Source organism: Nelumbo lutea, chromosome 6 (assembly GCF_056320005.1).
Source record: "Nelumbo lutea isolate HS-2025 chromosome 6, American lotus-T2T, whole genome shotgun sequence".
NCBI classification, from domain to species: domain Eukaryota; kingdom Viridiplantae; phylum Streptophyta; class Magnoliopsida; order Proteales; family Nelumbonaceae; genus Nelumbo; species Nelumbo lutea.
In genome coordinates, this window is record NC_142689.1 from 20,733,545 (window position 1) to 20,756,124 (window position 22,580).

Sequence of the window (22,580 nt, forward strand, 5' to 3'; positions counted from 1 at the left end):
CCTCTCTTTGCAATTACATGTTACACATTATATGAGATTAAGGGGTGGGAACTTCATTGACCTTATGACCTTATTATGGAGAGCCTGCAGTTATATGGATTAGACTCCGTACCTTATTCAGAGGGATGCTGAGTGACCATCTCAATTACTGTTTACCTCTGTAATAATCCCATTTTCAGTTTTCTATATAATATTGTTAGTCATTTAATTTCTTTATTGACTTATGCAAATGTAAGATATTTGACTACTCGTACCTTGTAAGTAATATAAAAATATATGAAAATTGACTCACAGAACAAATTGTCCAACTTGATGAGCTAGTTGGTCATTGTGCAACAATGAATTTTATATCACAAATCGTCCACATGGATTTAGCCCCAAATGAGAGAGAGAGACATTGGAGAGTCAAATTTGATCATTGTACAGCCATTTATGGGTTCCCTGCTATGCTGCTGGTACATGTCTCCAATAGCTTCATCATAGCATCTATGTATTAATGTATGAGGCCTCCCAAATGGGGCATAAGAGCAGATTGATACTGATTTTTCGTTTTGCGCCCTACTCTGTCAAATTAACTTCAAGACCCATTATGTCTTGGCGTCATCCAGATACGAGTCTGGTCTATTGCTCCATTGCTTGCCATCTGCACATTTCTTTTAAGCAATCAGGACGGCCCACGAATGGACCCAACTAAAACCATCAGATATGGCGTAACACAGTAATGCAGAGTGCCAGAACCTTCTTGACCGAAATGTCTAATTTGGACATGTCGGGTCAAGGTTACCCGTTGACACTCTAGAAGCTCACGCTCATCTGTCGGAAGTTGAGAAAGAGAGAGAGAGAGAGAGAGAGAGAGAGAGAGAGAGAGGGAACCAGTGAACAACCCAGAAAGAAACCGAGACAGCATGTTTGCGAGCGTGGTGAGGTGGAGTCGGGAAGAGAGGAGTAAGTGGCGAAAACTTGTGAAAGACCAGTCAACTCAGAATCCTTAGTAGAAAAAAACGCGTTTTCAGAGTTTTTATTACAGTCAAAGAGCCTCCTTTCGAAGAACATCTAACGAACAAAAAACAAGAGAGATGAAGTACAGGAACAACACCTCTTCTTCTTGTTATTAGTTTTTTTTCTTTTCTTGGTTTTCTTCCTCGGCGATGAAAAATACATTCCTCACCTTCAACATCGTATGGAAAACCCAGCGACGACGTCGAGCTCAGCTGCTCTTGCGACGACCCTCTGCAACGCAATTCAGGCTCTTGGTAGAGGCTTCGATGTTACCTCGGATGTTCGACTTCTCTACTGCAAGGGAGCTCCTGGCTCTCGCCTAGTTCATCTCGATGAGAACAACACCAGGGATCTCCTAATCACTGACGATTTGGTTCTTCCCAATGTTTCCTTTGATATCGAGCTTTTCAGTGGGAAGGGAAAGATGGAGACTAGAGCGGCCTGTAGCTTCCACGAGGTAATCTTCCGATGGATTTCGTTGTTGGGTTCTCGTTTTTTCTGACTTGGGTCTGCATGGTAATTAAATTATCAATTGGGTTTGTTTCTTCTCTGTGATTTTGGTGGCTATAGGAGCTTTGTGAATTCCCATATTCTATTTTTGGTTTTCTGGTTCTATTTTCTTTCCATTCTCTCTGATTTGAATGTGTTTTACTTCCTAAATTACAAATTGCGTATGGATTTTTTTATTGGGTTCCGATGTTCTAAAAGAGTTAATTGGATTTTCATTTTCTCATCTTTTTGTTCATTTCTTTGATTTTTCTCCGTTTAGTTGGTCCTAATATTGTTTCGATTCAAATGAAATATGACATCTTACACATTTCCCTGATTTATGTTGGTTTGTTTCACAATGTGGAGGTGTTTGAGTGTCCTCATTCTTTAGCTTTTGTGCTACCTGCCCTTTTTGGTAACTTATTGGATAATAGGTTGCAATTTGTTGCTTTTTTTTTTTTTTAATTTTTAAATCTCCAACCTGAAGAATTAGAATGTTAATTTGATATGATATGAGTTGGTGATTAAGTTCGATATTTTTTGGGATGTCTGGGCTGGGATTGTTTAGGTTAATGACACATTGAGACATCGGATACAAATTAGTTTTATCATTTAATTTATTTATTAATATAGGAATTTTCATTAGTTGGGTGTGGGGCCAATAAAACAATTAGCTGCAAGCTACAAAACTTTGTATTTTTATAATAAAAATAAAGATGCATAGGTTGTTAGAAATGTGTTGGTATTCTTTGGCTTGTTAAGGCATGGTTCCTTAGAGACATTGTAATGTCATTTTTTTTTATCAATTCACTAATGCTTTTCTTTTCCTTTCTTTTCTTTTTTCAGTTGTCTACTTTATATTATCCTTGAGACCTTCTCAGTTATTGAATGCAGTTGTTGGTCAAGTGTGGTGTGTCGGTGTCCTGAGTGGGTCAGACCCATTTCTTTGTATGACATGATTCAACATTTAGTTGCCACATGGATTGATTGATACAAGTAATGGGATCTAGATCATAATGGGTGATCTATTGAACTTTTTAAGGGGGTTCTCCCCCCCTCCCCCCCCACTCCCCCCATCTTTTGATGAACTTATGCTGCAGACTAGGCTTATCCTTATCTAACTGGATTATATACTAAAAGACATTGCTGAATTGAATGCCTTTTGTAAGTACATGTAGTTTTTTATCACCCCAATTACATTGCAGATATAAAATAAAGTTATGAGCACAAATCTAACAACATGCGGAATCTCCCAGAACCTGTGATGGGCTTAAATGCTTAATAACCATCGCAGACTTGCAATAAGCTTTATAACCATCGCAGACTTACGATAAGCTTAATAATCATCGCAGACTTGCAATGAGCTTAACAACCATCGCAGACTTGCGATGAGCTTAATAACCATTGCAGACTTGCGATGAGCTTAATAACCATCGTAGACTTTGCGATGAGCTTAATATCCATTACAGAAATTACAATGAGCTTAAAAGCTACTTGGGATCTGCGATAAGCACGAAAGACCATCCAAGACTAAAACATCTCTTGGGACCCACGACAAACAATGGGTGTTGCCTGACGATAACATCGCCAGCTAGATCTTGCCCTTTAACATGTGGCCACTAGGAAACCCGTAAGAGGACGTAGCCTATACATGCCACGTGAGAATCTTTAAGAGAAAGGAAACTTTGTCTTTGAAGGATTTCGCTAGGCACGTGATGAAATCCCAATGGTACTCCCTCAATAGATGACATAAAGATCCCCTTTCCTAATAGGAAAGGCCTCCTTTTAGACCTTTCTCCTTATGGATTTGGGGTCCTCTCTATAAAAAGGAGAATAACTCTCCCCTACATCAGACAATATCATATAACCTTGACCTAGGGCTTCTTAGAAGAAGACCCTCCCTTCTCTCCTCTTTTCCCCCCCTCTTCCCCATGTTCTTTGACTTTCCTGTCGCCTTCGGTCGCCTTGCCACCGCACCAACACTTTTCATTTGAAGACATGAAGTGGTTTTCTTAGTTTATCACTATTATGTTCCTTTAAAAGAAAAAGAAAGTTTCTTTCTCTTTTTTATATATCAATTTACATCTACACTCCTATCTAAATAATAGTCTTTTCTGTTTTACTTTCTTAGAAAAAGGATATAAAAATGAGATGTGCATGTTGATTAAAGAACTGTATGCAACAGTATGTGAAGCACTCAACAGTCAGTCCAGTTTCATGTTAGTCAGTGAGCACCATTAAGATTGATTGATGTTCAATATATAACAATAAATGGGTAAGGTTGGCCATTTCATGTGGACATCTGACATCAATGTTGTAAATCCTGAAGGGAGAAGGTTAATCAAAATCAATGTTGTTACTATTTGTTGATACTTTTATGAGCAAATCCCTATCAGATACTTGCTGATGATTAGTATCTCTAAACTCCAGTCTCAAATGGTGTGCCCTTCTTGCCAGAACCTACATTTCTTCATTCAAGCAGACTGTCAGCTAAGATAATGCCATCAAGTTAATGAAGATGAATATGCCAAGAAGAACTTACATCTAACAAAGTATAACCGCACAGAAGAAAACCTAAATGCAATTTATCATAACATTTTTAAAGAAAGATTTCTTTACATATCTCAGTAGTAGCATATAAACTATAACTGATATAGGGAAAAATGCCTTGACAAGCCAAATTAGGTTCCAAAACTATTGTTCGTTCAGATGCTCTGTTTATTAAGAGAGTTGTGAGTATCCCTTTTGCTTGTACTTTCATTCAAATTACACACTGACTTATTCCAAAACTTTAATTTTATTTATCTGTCCCATTTGCATTAACAAAAACTTGCTTGGTAGTTTGTAGAACTGACCTTCACATGTCACATCTGTGGTTCACAGGTAAGGTAGTTTGCTTATATCTCAAATGTGTTAGATGAAAGATTTAAATTTTAAAATTTTGATTTACCTGTTATGTTTCTTCTTATTCTTCTTCAAAAGAAAGAAAGCCTACTATGTTTCTACATTTTTTTCCCAAAAGCCCAAAGGCCTACATTTCTATATTTTTGAGTGAGGTTTAATTCTTTTCATGTTATATGCTTTAGAATAACTGTATTTCCAAATCTACGAACAGAATGTGTTAATCCATGCATGTACAAACTGGCTTTAGATTTATTTGCATCAATTAGTGATAGAAGTAGTAAATGGTATTATATTCTTTCTGGTGAAACAATGTAAAATGCAATACCTTTGGTGTATGATATTCCAGATGGCTGAGCATTTCAATAAGAAGTCGGGTATATCTGGCCATATTCCTCTTGGATGCTTTAACTCCATGTTCAATTTCACTGGTTCTTGGCAAATCGATGCAACAAATACAAAATCTCTTGCCATGGTTGGACATTTTATTCCTCTGTTTACAGTTAAATTGGCAAAGACAGATTTAATTTTACATGACGATATCAAGCGTTCTGTTCCACAGACATGGGATCCTGCATCGCTGGCGAGGTGAATAATTCAACCTATGTATTGTTATACTTGCATGATCAACCTTAATGTCATGGTAGTGTGTTTTCAATTGAGCATTACTAGTCTCCTAATGCCATACAAAAAGGTGGATTATCTATGTTTTGGATCTTGAAGGATATAAGGGGCCATTTCTGGTCCAGTGGTAAAATCTTGGGCTGACAAGCATGAGAACATATATTTGGGTCTGAGAGCAGCCACCCTGTGTAAAAAATGCCAAAGGTTAGGTCTGCATCCAGTCCACCTAAAGACCCTAGATGGCCGGAACCATTATTGGGTAATGGCTCTTTATCTTGAATTCTTGATTAATTTAGCTATCATGGGAAACAACAAAGACATATCTATGGTGAATATACAACAGTAGAGCTCATTAACCCTGATTGGGTGGCATGGATCCAATACCCATAGTGTTGATCTTTTCTTGCGTTTCTGGTCCCAAGTCCAAGTAAGGAGGGTTATTTCAAGTTGACAGCTGGAATAAATGTTCTGTCAAACCATTATGGATATGAATCGTGAACTGTGTTTAGATCTCATTCTTTGCAGGGCATTCTTTAAGGTATTTGATGAAAATATGGTCCTTGATAGAGTGGAATGGTAAAACAGGATTTGTATAACTGACTACATATAGCTGGAATGAAGCTATCTTTAGTTACTTGAAGATCGAAAGGAAGTAAAAGACTAGCAATTATCTTCCTTTTGGGTCAATTTGTTACTATGGGATATTTTATGTTGCATCTTATTGGTTATTGATGCCATACCCTAATGGATTTATGCACTTAGCACCTTTGCCCTAGGACATGGTAGTTATGATATGTTTGGTTGGAGCCTGATAGGTCACAATAAGAAGGATATTCAGTCAATTGTACTCTGTTTCCTTGTATAAAAATGAGGTGATCTCAAAATTCCTTTTGTCGAATTTATCCTTACCAACTTTGTCTTGGGATTTTGGTTTCCGTAGAGGATTAAGGGATGAGAAGATTGAGTGTTTGTCTACTCTTCTGTGTCTCCTTGATAAGGTTTGGTTGAATCCCTTGAAACCTGATAAAAGGATTTGGGCCATTCACCCCAAAGGGTCTTTTTCTTGTGGTTCCTTTTTCAAGTTCCTCTTCCAATCTCCCTCTCATCAGAGTTTCCCTTTCAAAGAAGTCTGGTGTAGGCCAGTCCCCCCCAAGGTTATGACTTTGTGTTGGGAAGTGTGGCATGGTAAAATAAACACAATGGACAACCTACAAAAGAGAAGACCCGTCCTTTGTATTTCACCAAACTGGTGCATTCTTTGCAGATCTCATGGTGAGGATTGTAATCATCTTTTTTTATCTTGTAGTGTCACTGCAGAGCTCTGGGCTTGGCTTCTACCTTTGTTTGGGTCTAGTTGAGATATGCCAGCAGAAGTAAGCACAATCTTTAACCCTTCTTTCTTCTCTTGGCCCCATAAAAGAGGAAGGAAAATGTGGAGATGCTCACGAGCAGCATTGTTATGGACAGTATGGGAAGAAAGGAATGCCAGAATCTTCCAAGAAAAAGGATGAAGCAGTCAAACCTTAAAGGACTGCATTTTGTCCAGGTCTTTACATTGGTTAAAGACTCTAGAATTATTTAACTATTTTACTTTTGCTGATTGTTGGAAGGATTGGAAGTTGGTAGCAAGCTGTTCCTCCTACAAGGGAAGGGTAGTGACTAGCTGGGTCCCCCCTCCTCTTGGTTCTTTGAAACTGAATTTTGATGGGAGTAGCCGGGGTAACCCGGGTCCCTCTGGGATGGGAGGTGTACTGAAGAATGAGGCTGGAGAGGTTGTCTTAATCTACTCTGGCCCTTTAGGAGTTGGGAACTCTATCCGGGCAGAACTGCTAGCTGCAATACAAGGAATACTTCTTGCAAAAGAAGTGGGTGTGGAGCAGCTTCTGATTGAAGGAGACTCTAAGACAGTGGTGGACTGGTTAAATAATCCGGAGGATGTCACTTGGGGCTACAAAAATGAGTTAAAGAAATTCAAATGGCTGACAAGAAATATGTCTATAACAGTACAATGGGTTGGGAGATCAGCTAATGCTTTTGCTGATGTCTTGGCAAAACAAGGGATAAATAGGGAAACATTGTTCTGGGCATAATTGTAACTATTGTTTTAATTTCAACATTCATGTTTTCTCTGTTGTAGTTTGTGTATTTGTTGTTTGGAGAGGCTGCTCCTCGCGCCTCTAAGGGGATCTTCTTGTATCTATTCATTATTTTAATGGAATTGATGTTATTTATCAAAAAAAAAAAATCATTACAAAAGCTCCACTCCATTTTCTAATTAGCATTTCCAATGGTATTCTGTTTCAGCTTTATTGAAAATTTTGGTACCCATGTCATTACTTCTGCAACAATTGGTGGTAGAGATGTAGTTTATGTCAAGCAGCACCAATCATCTCCTTTGTCAGCAATGGAAATTAAGCAATACCTCAAAGAAATCAGTAATCAGAGATTTGACTTGGAAAACCAGCATAGTGCTCTTCTGGCAAAATACAAGGCTAGTTTTATGTTGTAGTTCACTTTTTGTTACTTCTGTTCCATTCAGATACTATTTGTATCATATGCAACAATAAATAGTTACAACTGATGATACTAGCTTTTGAATATCTCCAAATGTTCAGGTGGCAGATCCATCCTATTTTAACAGCCGAGAAATACATCCTCACCTTTCTACTGTTCCATCTATAAGTGGTAAAGAGGTAAATAATCATTATTCCCTTCTGTATTTGAGAGGATTGTCTTGGCATGGTATTTGATTTTTTTGATAAGTAATTGAACTTTTATTAAGAATCATCAAAATAATTAGCATGACATGGTATTGATATTAGATAAGAACTTCAATAAATTATGTATTTTTTTGATAGGTTCCACAAATTATGTATTCATACCTAGGACATGATTTTAAAAGTGGATCAAACATAAGTCAAATAGATTTTCTCCTTTTTTTTTTGAAAGAAGGTAAAGTATGATTGTATTAATATAAGGTCCTGTGTACAAAGAGAAGCTGTACAAAATGAAGGACCTCAAAACAAGGCCATCCTCAAAAAGTTATAATCGGATATACTGTCTCTAAAATCATTATGTATAGACATCCAACTTCTCAAAACCTCTATTTCCAAGTTAATGACCTCAGCTTCAGTAGTAGATTTTTTCTCAAAAATCCTGTTGTTCTTTTCTGACCACACAGCCCACATAACTGCTGGAGGGATGGAAGCCCAGCATAACTTTCCTTTTGTCGACAGTCCCTGAATATGCCACTCCTCTAGCAGAGCTCTAACTGAGGCTGGCATGCACCAGCTTAGATTCAGGGATTTGAAGAAGTGTGCCCATACTGCAGAACTAAATTTGCAATGAAGGAAGAGATTGCCAGAAGCTTCCATTTGCATATTGCAAAAACATCACCTCCAATCTGGCAGAATAAGACCTTTATTCCGCAGCATTTCTTTGGACAAACACCTCTCCAGAGCGGCCACTCAAACAAAAAAACTTGATTCTTGGAGGATCCAAGTTCCTCCAAATGGCCTTGCTGGGATAGGGGGCTTCAGACCTTCCCACCAGAAAATTGTAGAAGGATTTGACTGTGAATTCTCCGGATTTTGACCATTTCCAAACTGTTGAATCTTGCTCTTGAAAACTTATCTGCTGGTCTTGTAACAGGTTAAGAAAAGCTGCCATCTGCTGAATTTTCCAGTCATTGAAACTTCTCCTGAAGGGAGGAACCCAGCATAGCCTCCCTTCCTGGAGACACAGAGAATCGGCCACTAAGGCTTCCTTATCTACAGCCACATTGTACAGGGCTGGGAACAGCTCTCTTAGGGTGTTGTCACCAGTCCACTAGTCTAACCAGAACCTAGTTTTTCTTCCATCTCCCACTTTAAATTTAACACCACTGCTGAACTGCCTGTAAGCGTTACAAATTCCTTTCCACACCCCACAACCATAGGTGCCAGAGGGAATACCAGCATCCCATCCATTATTCCTTAAGCCATATTTCTCCCCAATCACCTTCCTCCAGAGTTTGTTTGATTCTGATGAAATTCTCCACAGCCAACTTCCCAATGGGGCAAGGTTGAAAAGCTTGAGATTTTTTCGTTGCTATGAGAGTAGGACAAATGATGTACAAGGATTGCAAAGTTATTCCAAGGGAAAGCTTAACCACACAACATAAATTAGTTGTGGTGGATGTGTGCATTTGGAAATGGAAGAGAAATAGGTGTCCAAGAATTAGGTGAAAAAATCTAAAAGGAGAAAAACTAGCTTAATTTAGAGATAGGTTGATAGTAGAAGGAAAATGGAATTTAGATGGAGAGACTAATGATATGTCTTGAAATGGCCAACTACATAAAGAGCATGTTAAAAGAAACTTAGGTGTAGAATAAAGATGCTTAAAATTCAAGAAACCAGGAAAAATATAAAATCATAAGAAAGGAAGTGAAATTAAATTTAGGACATATGATGAGTTTTACTTTTTTTGATAAATCATATGATGAGTTTTATCATAAGTTAGGCAATAAATAGGGAGAAAAAGAAATTGATAAACTAAAAAAATGAGAGAAAGGAGAGATAGAGATTTAAAGCATGTTAGGTGCATTAAAGGGGGAGATCAAGAGTCTTCGTAAAGGATGGGGAAATCAAGCAAAGGTGGAAAAACTATTTTGAGAAATTATTAAATGAACAACATGTAGAGGATGCTAATGGAGGAGAGATTAGTAATGCTAATAGTGTTAAAAATAACATGTACTTTTGTAAAATTAGAACTATTGAAGTGAAAGAGATACCAAATAAGATGAAGAAGGGAAACATGTTAAGGCTCGATTAGATTCCAATAGAAGTGTGGAAAGGTATGGGAGAGATAAGCTTATTATGAATAACAAAGCTGTTTAATAAGATAATGAAAGAAAAGAAGCAGTGTAAAATGTTCATGGCTTGAGTCCAAAGCCCGGCCCATGAATAGGTCTTGTTGCAAGTTGAAGTGGATAGAAGGGCTGGGGGTATACCAAGAAGGACATGGGTTGAAATAGTAAGAGATGATTTATGGGCCCATAATTTACAATGGATATGGTATTAAACAGAACGGAATGGCAAAACAGGATTCATATGGCTGATCCCATATAGCTGAGATAAGGCTTGGATGATGATGATGATGATGATCTTGGACATGATTTTGTGTAGCCTGGTAATTTATGAGGCATAAGATCAATAATTTGAGTCATTTTAATAATTGAAAATACTAAAGGAAATAGAGGTTTATGAAAGTGAAGTCTGATGTCCTCATTTCTGCAGGCTGCTTTCAATCTTATGGCGGAGGGGGGGGGACTGAATAATTTCTTCATCTATTGTAGTTATGCTTTTTCAATATGGAACCACTTTTGTTGAGCTGTTTGTATTCAATATTCTACTTAATAGGAATCGTGATATACAATACCCCTATGTACTAGATGTAGGATTATGTGGAGATTCTTAGTACATGCCAAATTTTTGGTGTATCCTGGAAGAAAGAAATGCTAGAGTTTTCAAAAGACAAGAAAAACACCTTGCAAGATGGTGTATAAATTGACCTTAATAAGATATATTTACTGAGTTTAAAATTTCTCAATGATGCTACTACTAACTCCATTATCAGGGAATGGTTTACAGTTCTTAGATCTTGTGCTAGAAGAAAAGATCAAGGGTATTTGCGGGTTCAGAGTTTGAGGCTTAGAAATTGTGCTATGCTAAGTAAATGGTTGACACACCTTCCATTGGATTCTGATAAATTATGGCATAAGGTGGTGGCCTGCATCCAGCAGTGATGGCTGTAGTGGAAGGTGTCAGGAGAACTAAAGAACTGAATATACAGGAATTAATAATGGAAGGGGATTCAAAGGTGGTAACAGGATGGTTGATGAACTGTGAAGAAGCATGGCAATTATAGTGCAGTGGGTTTAAAGATCAGCTAACTCTATGAGACTGACTGATAATTTAGCCAAAGAAGGGGTTATGAGGGATCATTTGTTCTGGTCTAAGTTGTAATATACATGATTGGGGAGAGGTCTAGGCCTCTGTAAAAACAGAATGTAAATTTGTACATATAGTTTTTCATATTAATGAAATTCCTGTTAATTATCAATAAAAAAGATGGTGGCCAAGGTTCAAAATATCGATACGGACGATACGCCGGTAGGGGTCTATCGGACTATATCAAAGCTCATTTCCCTTATTTTTGTAGTTTTTGTAAACCTGGTTCAGAGGGGTCAGTTTAAGGTCTGTCTACCCTCTGAACCAGATTAAACTCTGAAACACCCCCTGTAGGGTTGTATTGGGAAGCCCCCGATACGATACGTATCGGTCGATACGGCCTGATACATATCGAAATTTCGAACCTTGATGGTGGCAGCATCTATTAAATAGATGGGATTCTGGGGTGTCTATTAGAGAAAACTTGGTGTTTCCCTGGAAAGCTATTCACAGTTTCCTCTCACTTTTTATCACCTTTATCTGTCTTGACGTAGGCTTAAGGAATAGAATAAAGTTTTGGGAAGATTTTTGGGTGGGTGATCCTATATGGCTTGACCATTGAAAGAGTGTTTCACAACCCTCTTTTTGCTGTCATCCTATATGGCTTGACTGAAAACTAGTTTGCTGTTCTATCCAACCAGGACACTATTTTTGGTTTTTGGAGAGGACTAAGGGATTTTGAAGTGTTAATGCCCTTAAATATGTTGGATAACTTAATAGGAGTTTTCTTTGACATGTCAAAATTGGATTGCAGAATATGGATATTCAACCCTTTTGGTATATTCATCTGTGCACTATGCTCCCTTCTTTCTTGCCATTTCTTCGGCCTCTGTTGGTACAACTTTTTTTCGGTAAAAGAAATGTGGAGTGGATTGTTGCCTCATAAAGTTTGGGCTTTCTGTTGGAAGGTGTACCATGAGAAGATAAACACCTGTGGTTATCTGCAAAAAAGAAGAACAAATTGGTGCCTCAATTGTTACAAATGTTTTGTGTAATGCAAATTAGGAAACTACTCATTCCATCCTTATGGGTATGGTTTGTCTCCCTCTTTGGTTGCAGGTTGGAGCCCATTGAGGTGATGTATCTATACATCTCCTCTTTCATCTCTTTGCCAACTAGTAGAGGGAAGATTTTGTATAGTACAAGGGAAGCTCTAAGCCTCTAATATGAACAATATGGGAGGAAAGAAACTCGAGAATTTTCCAAGACTAGTCACAAAAGAAGAGTTAATGGTTATTCCATGGAGAACCAGAGGCCATCAGGTATTGGTGGGGTGTTAAGGAATAACTGAATAAGTTTCCATAATAGCATCATATTCAGGGCAAATATGCTACTGTGATTCTTTGAGAGCCAAATTGAAAGCGGTGCTACAAACATTACGGGTGGTCAAAGCACTCAATTTGGAAAATTTACTAGGGGAAGTAGGGGTGGAGAGGGGTGAAAAATAATGAATTTGTTGAGGGAGATTCCAGGAACATGATTGGCTAGGCCACCAATTCAGACAATAGCCTTTGGTGACTTGGCCATTTTCTTATTGAAATAAACGAACTCACCTCCTTTCGAAGCTGCAGTTTCAGATGGATCCCTAGAGAGGACATTGTTTTTTTTTTGGTATAATGCTGATAGATTTCCAGATGTGTGAAAGGTTTGTTTTTTGTTGTAAAGCCTTGTACTTCTGTGTGCATCCTCTCATGTACATCTCTTTTTGCTGAATGAAAGTGTTACCCTTTCTCAAAAAAAAAATGACGTTGGGAGTATCGACTTGTCATGAGAGAAATTGGGCAGCTAGCTAATGAGGTGGCAAATTTCCAATGGGTCCATACATTGGCAAATGGGCTGGCTGATGCTCTAGCCAAACAATGGGTTAATAGGGCAGAAAAGTATTGGCCTCAATTATAAATTTGTAATCAGAGCATTGTTTTTGGGCAAAAGAATATAATTTGAGTAACTTTAAAACAGAATGAATGGGATAGGGGTATGGGCAGCCTATGCATAAGGGATCCTTGGAATATTGTACTTACTACATTCTTTTGTATCAAATTAAATAAAACTTTCACTGCTACAGATAAAAAAGGTGTTTGAACACCGTGGATCTGGTGCATCATATGGGGCCCAATGTATTGCCTGTTTTTAGTAAACACTAACAACTGGGTCCTTCACCACAGATCCATGATGTTCAAGGCAACACATTAAAAGATAGGCTTGATTAACTTGTATGGGTGGCATTGCAGTTGTGGTCAATATTACTCCGGATGTACTATACTCATTGAGTATTCCAAAATGATCATGTTTTTGGGCTTAGACAAAATACATTGTTCCCCATGCTTTGACTGTGCCTTCATTGCTAGCCATGAGCATGTACTTTGAGCTTAAGTATTGGGCATATATATATTTTTTTGGTAATCCCCTTCTGATAACTAACTCTGGTGCATTGTTTTCCTAGATACAATTATTATGTTGGGATGAAATCTGAAGATATTTCTTATGCTCAGAACATATCTTTTTGTTTCAGGATGTTACTGTCATTTTTAGGAGAAGAGGAGGGGACGATCTTGTACAGAGCCATGCCAAATGGTTAGAAACTGTTAATTTGGCACCAGATGTCATCAGCATGACGTTTTCTCCCCTTGTTTCACTGCTGGGAGAAATGCCTGGGATAAAACATCTGGCCCGTGCTATTGACTTGTACTTGGAGTGTAAGATCTGGTTTAACATTCTTTGAATTCTTGTCTCTGTACTTAAATTTGTTTGCCCGAGAATAAGTGTCCGTAAATGGAAATATTATGAAATATGAATATGTTGCAGAGCTTTGGCATGCTACTAGTGAGCAAACAATTATTTGATGTTCTTGTCTGTGTCAACTCTGTACCAGCAGACTACTAATTGGAATAAAACTTAAAAAGAAACTGATAAAAAAAGCAACAAAGTGTCAACCCAGCCAACCAGCAGACTACTAATTTGATGTTCTTGTCTGTGTCAACTCTGTGTCAACTCAGCCAACCGCATGCTATCACACACACACACATACATAACGACTTCAAGTCATTTGTTTTTACAGTGATGCTTTAGTGCAGCTCTTTGGGACCATTTTATCAGGACATTAAACTAATACTGGTGCTTTCCAAGTACCATGAAAGCACCTTCGGGAGAATGGCAGATTCTGGGAATGTCTAAGGAAGAAAAGATATGCTGGTTGTCCATTCTATAGGCCATATGGTTTGAGAGGAAAAAGAGACTTCCATTGGATGGTAATTCATCAAGTCCTAGAGTTTCATGAAGTACCAATGTTTCATACAATATACTGCACCTAGAGTCACACTGTTGGGAGCATGGCTAACAATGTTGAGATGACCCCGAACATGCAATTCTGTATATTAGACATAAGCAATTAGTGATCAGGGTTGATAAAACACTGGTGCTTTTGACTTCTCTAACTGTCATATTTCTGTCATCTATCAAGAAATTAACAATTTCTAGGTTTGGAAACATGGTTTCTGATAAGGAAAACGAGGTACTTCACTGGTAGAAAGAAAAGTAAAAACATTTCATTGTTATATTTCATTTCTTCCACATGCTGGATGATCTCTTTGATTTTTTTCCGATCAATAAGAAAATATTTTATTAAAACCAAATTTAAGATTACAATGGGTGGGATTATTCTCCACCCCAAACAACAAAAATTTACAGCTTTGCCCAAAACATTTGATGCCTAATAGCCCCTTATTTAGCTAGAGTATCTGCCATCCCGAAATGCTTATCTCATTAAATTTAGAAATCTGATGGTTGAAGGTGACTCCCATGTTCCTGTAGGATGGCTCTTAAATGACAGTACAGGGTCATGGCATTAAAGATATGAAGTTCAGGTCATTAAAAAGATGGCAAGGCAGTTGCGAGTCAATTTCTGATAAAAAGAAGGCAGTTGGGAGTCAAGCACAGATGGAGGCCAAGATTAGCTAATAGTATGGCTGGTGCACTAGCAAGGCAGGGAGTAGGGCGAGATCAGCTCTTTTAGTGTTTGAATCCCCAAGGGGGAACTTCTAACAAAGAAAGGATGGTAAAGTAAGGGGTGGGTAGCAGTAACTAGTGCAAACTAGGGGTGCTTTGTCACATTCCTACCTGCACAGTATTCCTTTTATGCATCTCTTAGGCATCTCAGCACCTTAAATCTTTGGGAAACATGGAATGGACGAGGTAGTTCATGATAGATGATCTCTTTTCTTATAAAAAAGGGTTCGACCATGATATGGAAATGATATGACATCCGAAAAACAACTGACCAATAAACTGGAATCATAAACATGGTAGCGGATAAGGTGTTATTTATCAAAATTCATGGGTGGGTTTTGATTGGTCAAAATTTTTTCCATACCATATCTTTCCCGCATCATAGATTTTCCCTATAAAAAAAAGAGCATGGATGCTGATACATCCAAAGTTCAACAAAGAACCCCTTTGTATTACCTTTAATGCTATTAGATGAATTACCTGAACTTCCATAAGTGAAGTGCTGGACAGAGAAGCAGGAAAAAAAATAATCACAATTTCTAGGTTACAGGTACAGCTCCAAATTGCCTTAGCAACGTGAAGTCAGTCAGTCTTCACCTTTACACTAACTGAACATCCAATTGTTTGAGGGCAAGCAATAGAAGAACCTTTAACAATCAGATGAACAAGTGAAGTTTTTCCAACACCTACCAGCAGATGTTTGAACTTGAAGTTTACTATCTGACAAACATCTAACAGCAGATGTGTGGTTTTTATTTTTGTACCACCTTCGAGGGTGGAGGTTTTGAAGGCCCATGAAAGTTTTTTGGAGTGTTAGGATCTACGATGAGGGAGGTGTTTGTGAATTTGACTGATGGTGTCTTTGGGTGTTTGAGGTTACTGGGGAGGAGCTTGGTTGGTTGTTTGTTAATTCTGATTCAGACGAGGAGGCCGCTAGGGATAGGATAGTTGATGATTGGGCAGTTGATGTTTGGCATCCAAGTAGTTCGTTTCAGGTCAATAAGTTGAATGCTGGTCTCTTCTTGTTTATCTTTGACAATGAGGGTGAAGCATTGAAACTTTGATTTGACAACAATGTGAGTTTCTCATTCTCTTGAATTAAGGCTTGGGTGATGGAATCCTTTGGTTGGTGTGGTTAGAGGTTTGGGTCCATCAAGTTTGCTTTGGACTAATATTTTTGGGATTCCTTTTGTACACCTGGTGTTTTCAGACGTTTAAAGCTTTGGGAGAAGCTTGTGGCAGGTTTAGATATGTTAATTCAAGAATGAGTTCATGGAAGACGCTATGCGCATTTTGGTGGAAATTTTTTGAAATACATTCGGTGCCTTCGTCCTTATCACTTCACTTTGCTGGAGAGAACTATGATCTAAGACTTGTTGTTGAAGGATCTTATTCAATGAGGTGGGTTGATAATTTGGAGTTGTGGAAGGAAGAGAATAGGAAAAGTCCTTAGGAGGCTGCTGAGTCTGTTGAGAAATTGAGGGGTCCATTTGAACAGGATGGTTCCTAGGTTGAAGATGAGGGTAGTTTGGGTATTTTGAACAAAGTTTTCTCTAAAGAGGATGGCAAGTTGGGAATCAAAGAGGCGTGGAGAGAGGGAGGCCCATTAGAATGCATAGTTGTCAAGGTGATGCCTAGGCAACGAGGCACCCTTTGAGGCTCGCCTCGCCTAATCGCCTAACAGTTTTCTACTTCCTACTATAAAAACTTTTTTATTCATTCTTTTATGAGATTATAATTATAAAATAGACATTATTAAACTAAAATAATCATTTTGTGTGTTTATATACTAATTTCTTTTTATTATTTTCTTATTTATTAGGGTTTAATCAACACAAACATTGCTAAATGCTGTATTGAACCCTCGAAGACTTAAAAACCTGAACCAATAAGGAAGAACTAAAAATTTTATCTAATCAGTACATTTTTCTCTTCCATATATTCTTCTTCTACTTCTTCTTCTACTACTACTACAACCAATACTATTTATTTTCTTCTTTTCCTATAACAAAAATAAGGGTTCAGCCCCAATATTTTTTGAATTTTATTTTCCTTCTTCTTCCTTAGGAATGTAGGGTCAGTTGGAGGCTCAAGTAGGGAGCTTTTAATGAAGCCTAAGAATAGATGTGTTAATTGTCTGACTAAGCTACTGGTGGATAAGAGGAGATTTGGTATTTCCAAGCGATTCAAGATTAACAAGCTTAGGGAGTCAGTTTGAGCTAAATCTTCTAAGGTGCAAAAGGGAAAGGAAGAAAAGTGAGTTTGGGTGATTACCAACTACAATAGAGATGGAAAGAGGAATGGTGCAACCATTGAGGAGGAACATGTGGACAACAAAAGTGGTCAGAAAGATTATTCGGATGATTGCTCTTCTGGGGATTAGGATCAGGAAAGTGTTTAGAGTGCTATTTTTCTAGAATGATATTTCATTGTCTTGAGATTGCTTTTTTGGCTCAATGTGGCCTAGAGGAGGTTGTTGGGGTGGAGCTTGGTCTTGGGGATGGGGATGACGATCTTGAGAAAGTACAAGACATTTACCTAATGTTTTTGAAATGGATACAACTAGACCTAACAAAAAGTTGACCCAACCTGTGAACCTGACCCAACCCAACCCAAATAAACAGGGTTAGGGTCTCATATCTAACTATCCAAATTTGAGAATGGCCTTGATCTAACCCAACCTGGAAAAAAATTGGGTTGGGTCATGGGTCAACCCACTAACTTGATTGTAAGGTCTAATTGGGACTATTTATGTATTGTTAGAAGTTTTCACTCATTAATCTTTACTATTTGTCTTTACTCTTTGAAATTTAAAGTTTTTTATCTTTGAAATTTTAAGGTTAATAAGTTAATTCCTTTAATTTTGAATTTTATGTATTTTTCCTTTATTTTTTGAAATTCCAATTATTTTTAGGGTTGATCCGTATTGACCCTTGGGTCAACCCTAACATGAACATTTAGGGTTAGGGTCTAGCATTTGCTAACCCAACCTAAAATTCAATTCAACCCAAAATCAACCCGAAGTGTCTTGACCCAACCCAAACCCAACCCATCCAACCTAATTTCTAGGTCTAGATATAGCCAGAGAGGGAGATGCTAGGTGCTGCTCTTTGGACAAGATTTCTCTTGTTGTTAATTCCTTGATTGAGGAAGTTGTGATTGGCACATTAGATGTTGACCTGAGTCACAGAAGGAAGATAGAGGAAAAAAATCTGAGATTGTTGTCGATTTGGCAGTTCCTAAGAAGCATCAAACAACACACATATTGTTCACGTTACTAAATATTTTTACGTCTGAATCTTGGATTGGTTGGGACAGGTCCTACAAAAAACTATAAGAGAGCGTATAAGAGAAAAAAGGAAGAGGATAAGAGTGTTGGTGTCAGAGAACCCAGGTTGGGTAGAGGCACTGGACTCCATTAGTTCGGATGCTTAAATGGTGAATCCATCTCAAGAGAAGAATAGTGGGAAAGATCTTTGGAAGAAAAAAAATGGAAAGGTAGGTTGTCTGACTCTTGAGAAAATTGTTGAGAAAAATGTTGAAGTTGGCAAAACTCTTGGTTTGTTCTTTTTGGGTGATGAGGCTTTTGCTAGAAGAGCAATCAAAGAGTTGAGAGGAGGAAAGAGAGTCTGAGAATCCGAAAAACATGTCAATTGGGGAAGGGGGAGAGGTCTGGAACAAGGCAGATGTTGGGCAGGAGGAGATGTTCGAGGGGGAGGATTAGAGATGTCTCTCATTAGCGTTTCTCTGCTTGGTTCACCTTCCTTTCTTGTATTCTCTCTCTTTTTAATGAATGGTTCTTTATTATCAAAAGAAAAAAAATGAATGCTGACCTGTCATCATTCAAGTGATAGTCTTATCTTTCTCCACCTTTGTGTTACAACTTTATAGTCATGAAATACCTCTAGTTCCTTTGGAAAAATATTGGTGTCTTCTCTTTTGTTGTTTCCTAACCGTCTTTGCATTGTTTTACTTGAATGTTTACCACCCCTTTTCTCTTTTGTTGAAAGGATGAGTCCTTTTGCATCGAAGTAAATTGAAGATTTCTCTTCACTTTTGAACCATTGGATTTGTGGGCTGCTGATATTGCTCAAACCCTTGGACCATCTTGCGTCTATCAGGTTGTATGTTTAGTATTTTGGTAGGACTCAAAACCTTCAACCAGTCGTAGTCAGATAACTGTCTACCAAACAGTCTAGAAAATTACATTAAAATTTGATCAAAATGTTTTTATTCCTTAATCATTATAGTTTATTTTCATTATTCTTAAATTTTAAGGTGTACTTTTTCAGAATTTCTTGAGGCCTAAGTTTCATCTCTGTCTTCAGCATTTTAAAACCTTGGACTCTAGTCTCTAGACCTTCTCTTTTCCTGATTGATTACCTTGTAAACTTTATTGATGTACTTTGCCACTCATGCTTCAACTCATACAAACTACCATATCTCACTAGACAGAGCAAGCTCTTACACCATACCCCATAAATGATAAAATTACCACAATACCCTAAATATGAAAACTTGGCTCCTGTACCAGTGATTTTTATTTTGTCCTTTCTCTCTTTGTCAATAGCTCTCTTTTATTGATAGAAAAGGAAGGCATGCAAAAGTATTAGTATCTTATAGGGATGTACATGGGTTGGGTTAGTTTGGTTGCAAGCATTTCGACCGACTGAACTGGCCTCTTGGGTTGGTGAACAAGCAAATTGAAACCGATTGGCCATAAGGGAAAATCAACCCAACCATGAAGGGTTGGTTTGGGTTGGCTTCTTAGTTTGATCGGGTTAGTCTGTTTGTCATGCCCACTCTCCTTAAGCTCAACCTTTTGGGCTTGATGATTGGGTGATAGTCAAAGGAGGAGAGAGGGTGTTGGAAGGAAGTAGTAAGGAGGAGGCGGATAGAATTTGGGAGTTGATCTGTACAATGATGGAGGAACAAAATAAAAAAGGAAGGACTCGTAGAAAGATGCTGTAGCCAAAATAAGTGTGAGAAGGGTAAAATTCTTTCTCAAACATTGGTTGGAAAGGATGGAGAAATTGGGAAGGGGGGGAAAAGAGGAACAAATAAGAAAAAAAGATCTGAACTGGAAGGCTAATTTCAGACATTGAGGGGGATTTAGAATTCAGTGGTAGAGGGGATAGGAGGAAGGGCCTAAAATGAGGAGAATATGGCCTCTTATTGGGTTCCTTTGCTATTTTGTATCGATGAAAATTATTAGCTGGAATGTAAGAGGGTTAGGGAGTGCAAGGAAGAGAAGGGCGATCAAAGACCTACTCCGAAGGGAAAAACCTGATATTGTGCTGTTACAAGAATCTAAACTGATAGTATTAGATGGGAGATGGGTTAGGAGTTTTTGGAGGTCTAGAGGTTTAGGTTGGAGCTCGTCTCCTTCTTGGGGAGCCTCGGGGGGGATTGTAACACTGTGGAGGGAGGATGTGGTGGAAGTAGTGGAAGAATTGATAGGCAGATTCTCAGTTTCTATTAAGTGCAAGAATGTAGAAAATGGGTGTGCATGGGTCTTAACCAATGTTTATGGCCCTAATTCCTATAGAGAGAGGAATGAGATGTGGGAGGAACTATATGCAATCAAGGGGCTATGGGATGGTCCTTGGTGTGTGGGCGGGGATTTTAACGTCATTAGATTCTCTGATGAAACCAGTAATCTCCAACAGGTAATCTCAACAAGATTGAGGAGATTTAATGGTTTTATTGAAGATTGTGAACTAAAGGAAATACCTCTGTTGCAAGCCAGTTACACTTGGTCCAACCTTCAGGAAACCCCTTTGTGCTCGAAGTTGGATAGATTCCTTTTTAACCTTGCCTGGGAGAATAGTTTGGAAAACTTGGTTGCTAGGGCATTACCCAGGGTCACCTCCGATCACTGTCCTATCCAAATAGGAACCGAGTCTTTTCCTATAGGACCCAAACCTTTTAGATTTGAAAATATGTGGCTTACCCATCCAGATTTTGTGAAAAAAGTGAAGGAGTGGTGGGGTGAGGAGGAGAGGGGGTAAGATGGAAGGGGATCAAGTTCCATAAGAAATTAAAAAGGTCGAGAGCCAAAATAAAAGAGTGGAATAGAGATCAGTTTGGTAGAATTGAGGAGCAAAAATTGGGCCTAATCTCTCAAACAGGGAATTTGGATGTAAAGGAATCTCACAATGGGCTGACCGAGGAGGACAGAGTGTTAAGGAGACTATTAAAAAAGGAGTTGGAAGAAGTGTTATTGAGGGAAGAAACCAGTTGGAGACAAAAATCTAGACACAAATTAAGGAAGGCGATGGGAACACTAGATTCTTCCATGATTTGGCAAATGGGAGACGAAGAAAGAATTTTGTGACCAAGCTAGAGATAGGAGAGGAGGTGATTACCAACCAGGATGACATAGCTAGAAAATTTGTGGATCACTTTAAATCGATTTATAGAAGGCCTTTGAGTGAGAGAACAGTCATGGAAAGGGTGGATTGGCCAAGAATTAATGAAGGAGTGGCAAGGTGGCTGGAAAGGGATTTCGAGGAAGAAGAGATTAAGAAAGTTGTCTTTCTAATGGATAGATCCAAGGCTCCGGGTCCAGATGGCTTTACAATGGGTTTTTATCAAGACTGTTGGGAGGTGTTGAAAGAGGATCTAGCTGAAGTCTTTAAGGAATTTGCAGACAATCACACTATAAGCCCTGGAATTAATGCCACCTTTTTGGCCTTTATACCTAAGAAGAATGATGCCAACCACCCAAAAGATTATAGGCCTATTAGTCTGGTGATAAGCATCTATAAAATTCTGGCTAAAGTGCTCTCATTGAGGATCAAAACAGTCCTCCCTGACAGCGAAGATGCCATTAGGGGTTGGAGAATAGGGAGACACCAAATCCCGGTCACCCACCTTCAGTTTGCAGACGACCTAATGATTTTTTGTGAAGAAGGTCTTAGTGAAAAGGTAGCAAACCTAAAGGAGCTAATAAAAGGTTTTGAAAGTGTCTCTAATTTGAGAATAAATTTGGAAAAGAGTTGTGTAGCAGGTATAAATTTGGAGGTAGGGGAGGTCGAGGCTATTGCAGAGTGTCTTGAGTGTTCCACCTTTGCTTGGCCTATGTCATATTTAGGGCTTCCTTTAGGGGCAAATCCTAGGGAGAGTAGATTTTGGACCCCGGTGTTAGAAAAGTTCGAGAAGAGATTAGTCTCATGGAAGAGGAACTATATCTCTTTAGGAGGAAGAATTACCCTAATAAGAGCTACCTTGGCTAACTTACCTACCTATTATTTGTCTATCTTTAGGATACCAATTAAGGAAGCTAGGAAGCTGGAGAAGTTGATGAGAGACTTCTTATGAGAGCCGGGACAAGAGAGAAAGGATTACTTGGTTAATTGGGAAATTGTCTGCAGAAGTAAAGAAGAGGGGGGTTTGGGAATTGGGAGGGTAATTAGAAAGAATCAAGCTCTGTTAGGGAAATGGTTGTGGAGATGGCCTTTGGAAAGAGAGAGATTGTGGCATGAGGTGGTGGGAAGCATTCATGGGAGGTCAGAGAATGGATGGGATGCTGGTGTATCGAGGCAAGCTAACCTAGCAGCACCTTGGAA

The 22,580-nt window shown here is 38.5% G+C and overlaps 1 protein-coding gene across 2 annotated transcripts in view; it reads left to right on the forward strand.

Moving 5' to 3' along the window:
- Positions 1-596: 596 nt before the first annotated feature.
- The window catches only part of LOC148847821 (MACPF domain-containing protein CAD1-like), a 34,286-nt gene continuing 12,302 nt past the window's right edge, over positions 597-22,580 (forward strand). The window contains exons 1-6 of one of the 2 annotated variants that reach the window (XM_088951200.1): positions 793-1,081; positions 1,194-1,456; positions 4,739-4,977; positions 7,318-7,504; positions 7,629-7,706; positions 13,517-13,700. In XM_088951200.1, coding sequence (XP_088807326.1) covers positions 1,424-1,456; positions 4,739-4,977; positions 7,318-7,504; positions 7,629-7,706; positions 13,517-13,700 — 721 coding nt within the window. In that variant the 5' untranslated portion in view covers positions 793-1,081; positions 1,194-1,423. Of the gene's footprint in view, positions 1,457-4,738; positions 4,978-7,317; positions 7,505-7,628; positions 7,707-13,516; positions 13,701-22,580 lie in introns of both variants that reach the window. The other variant, XM_088951198.1, reaches the window with a different exon arrangement.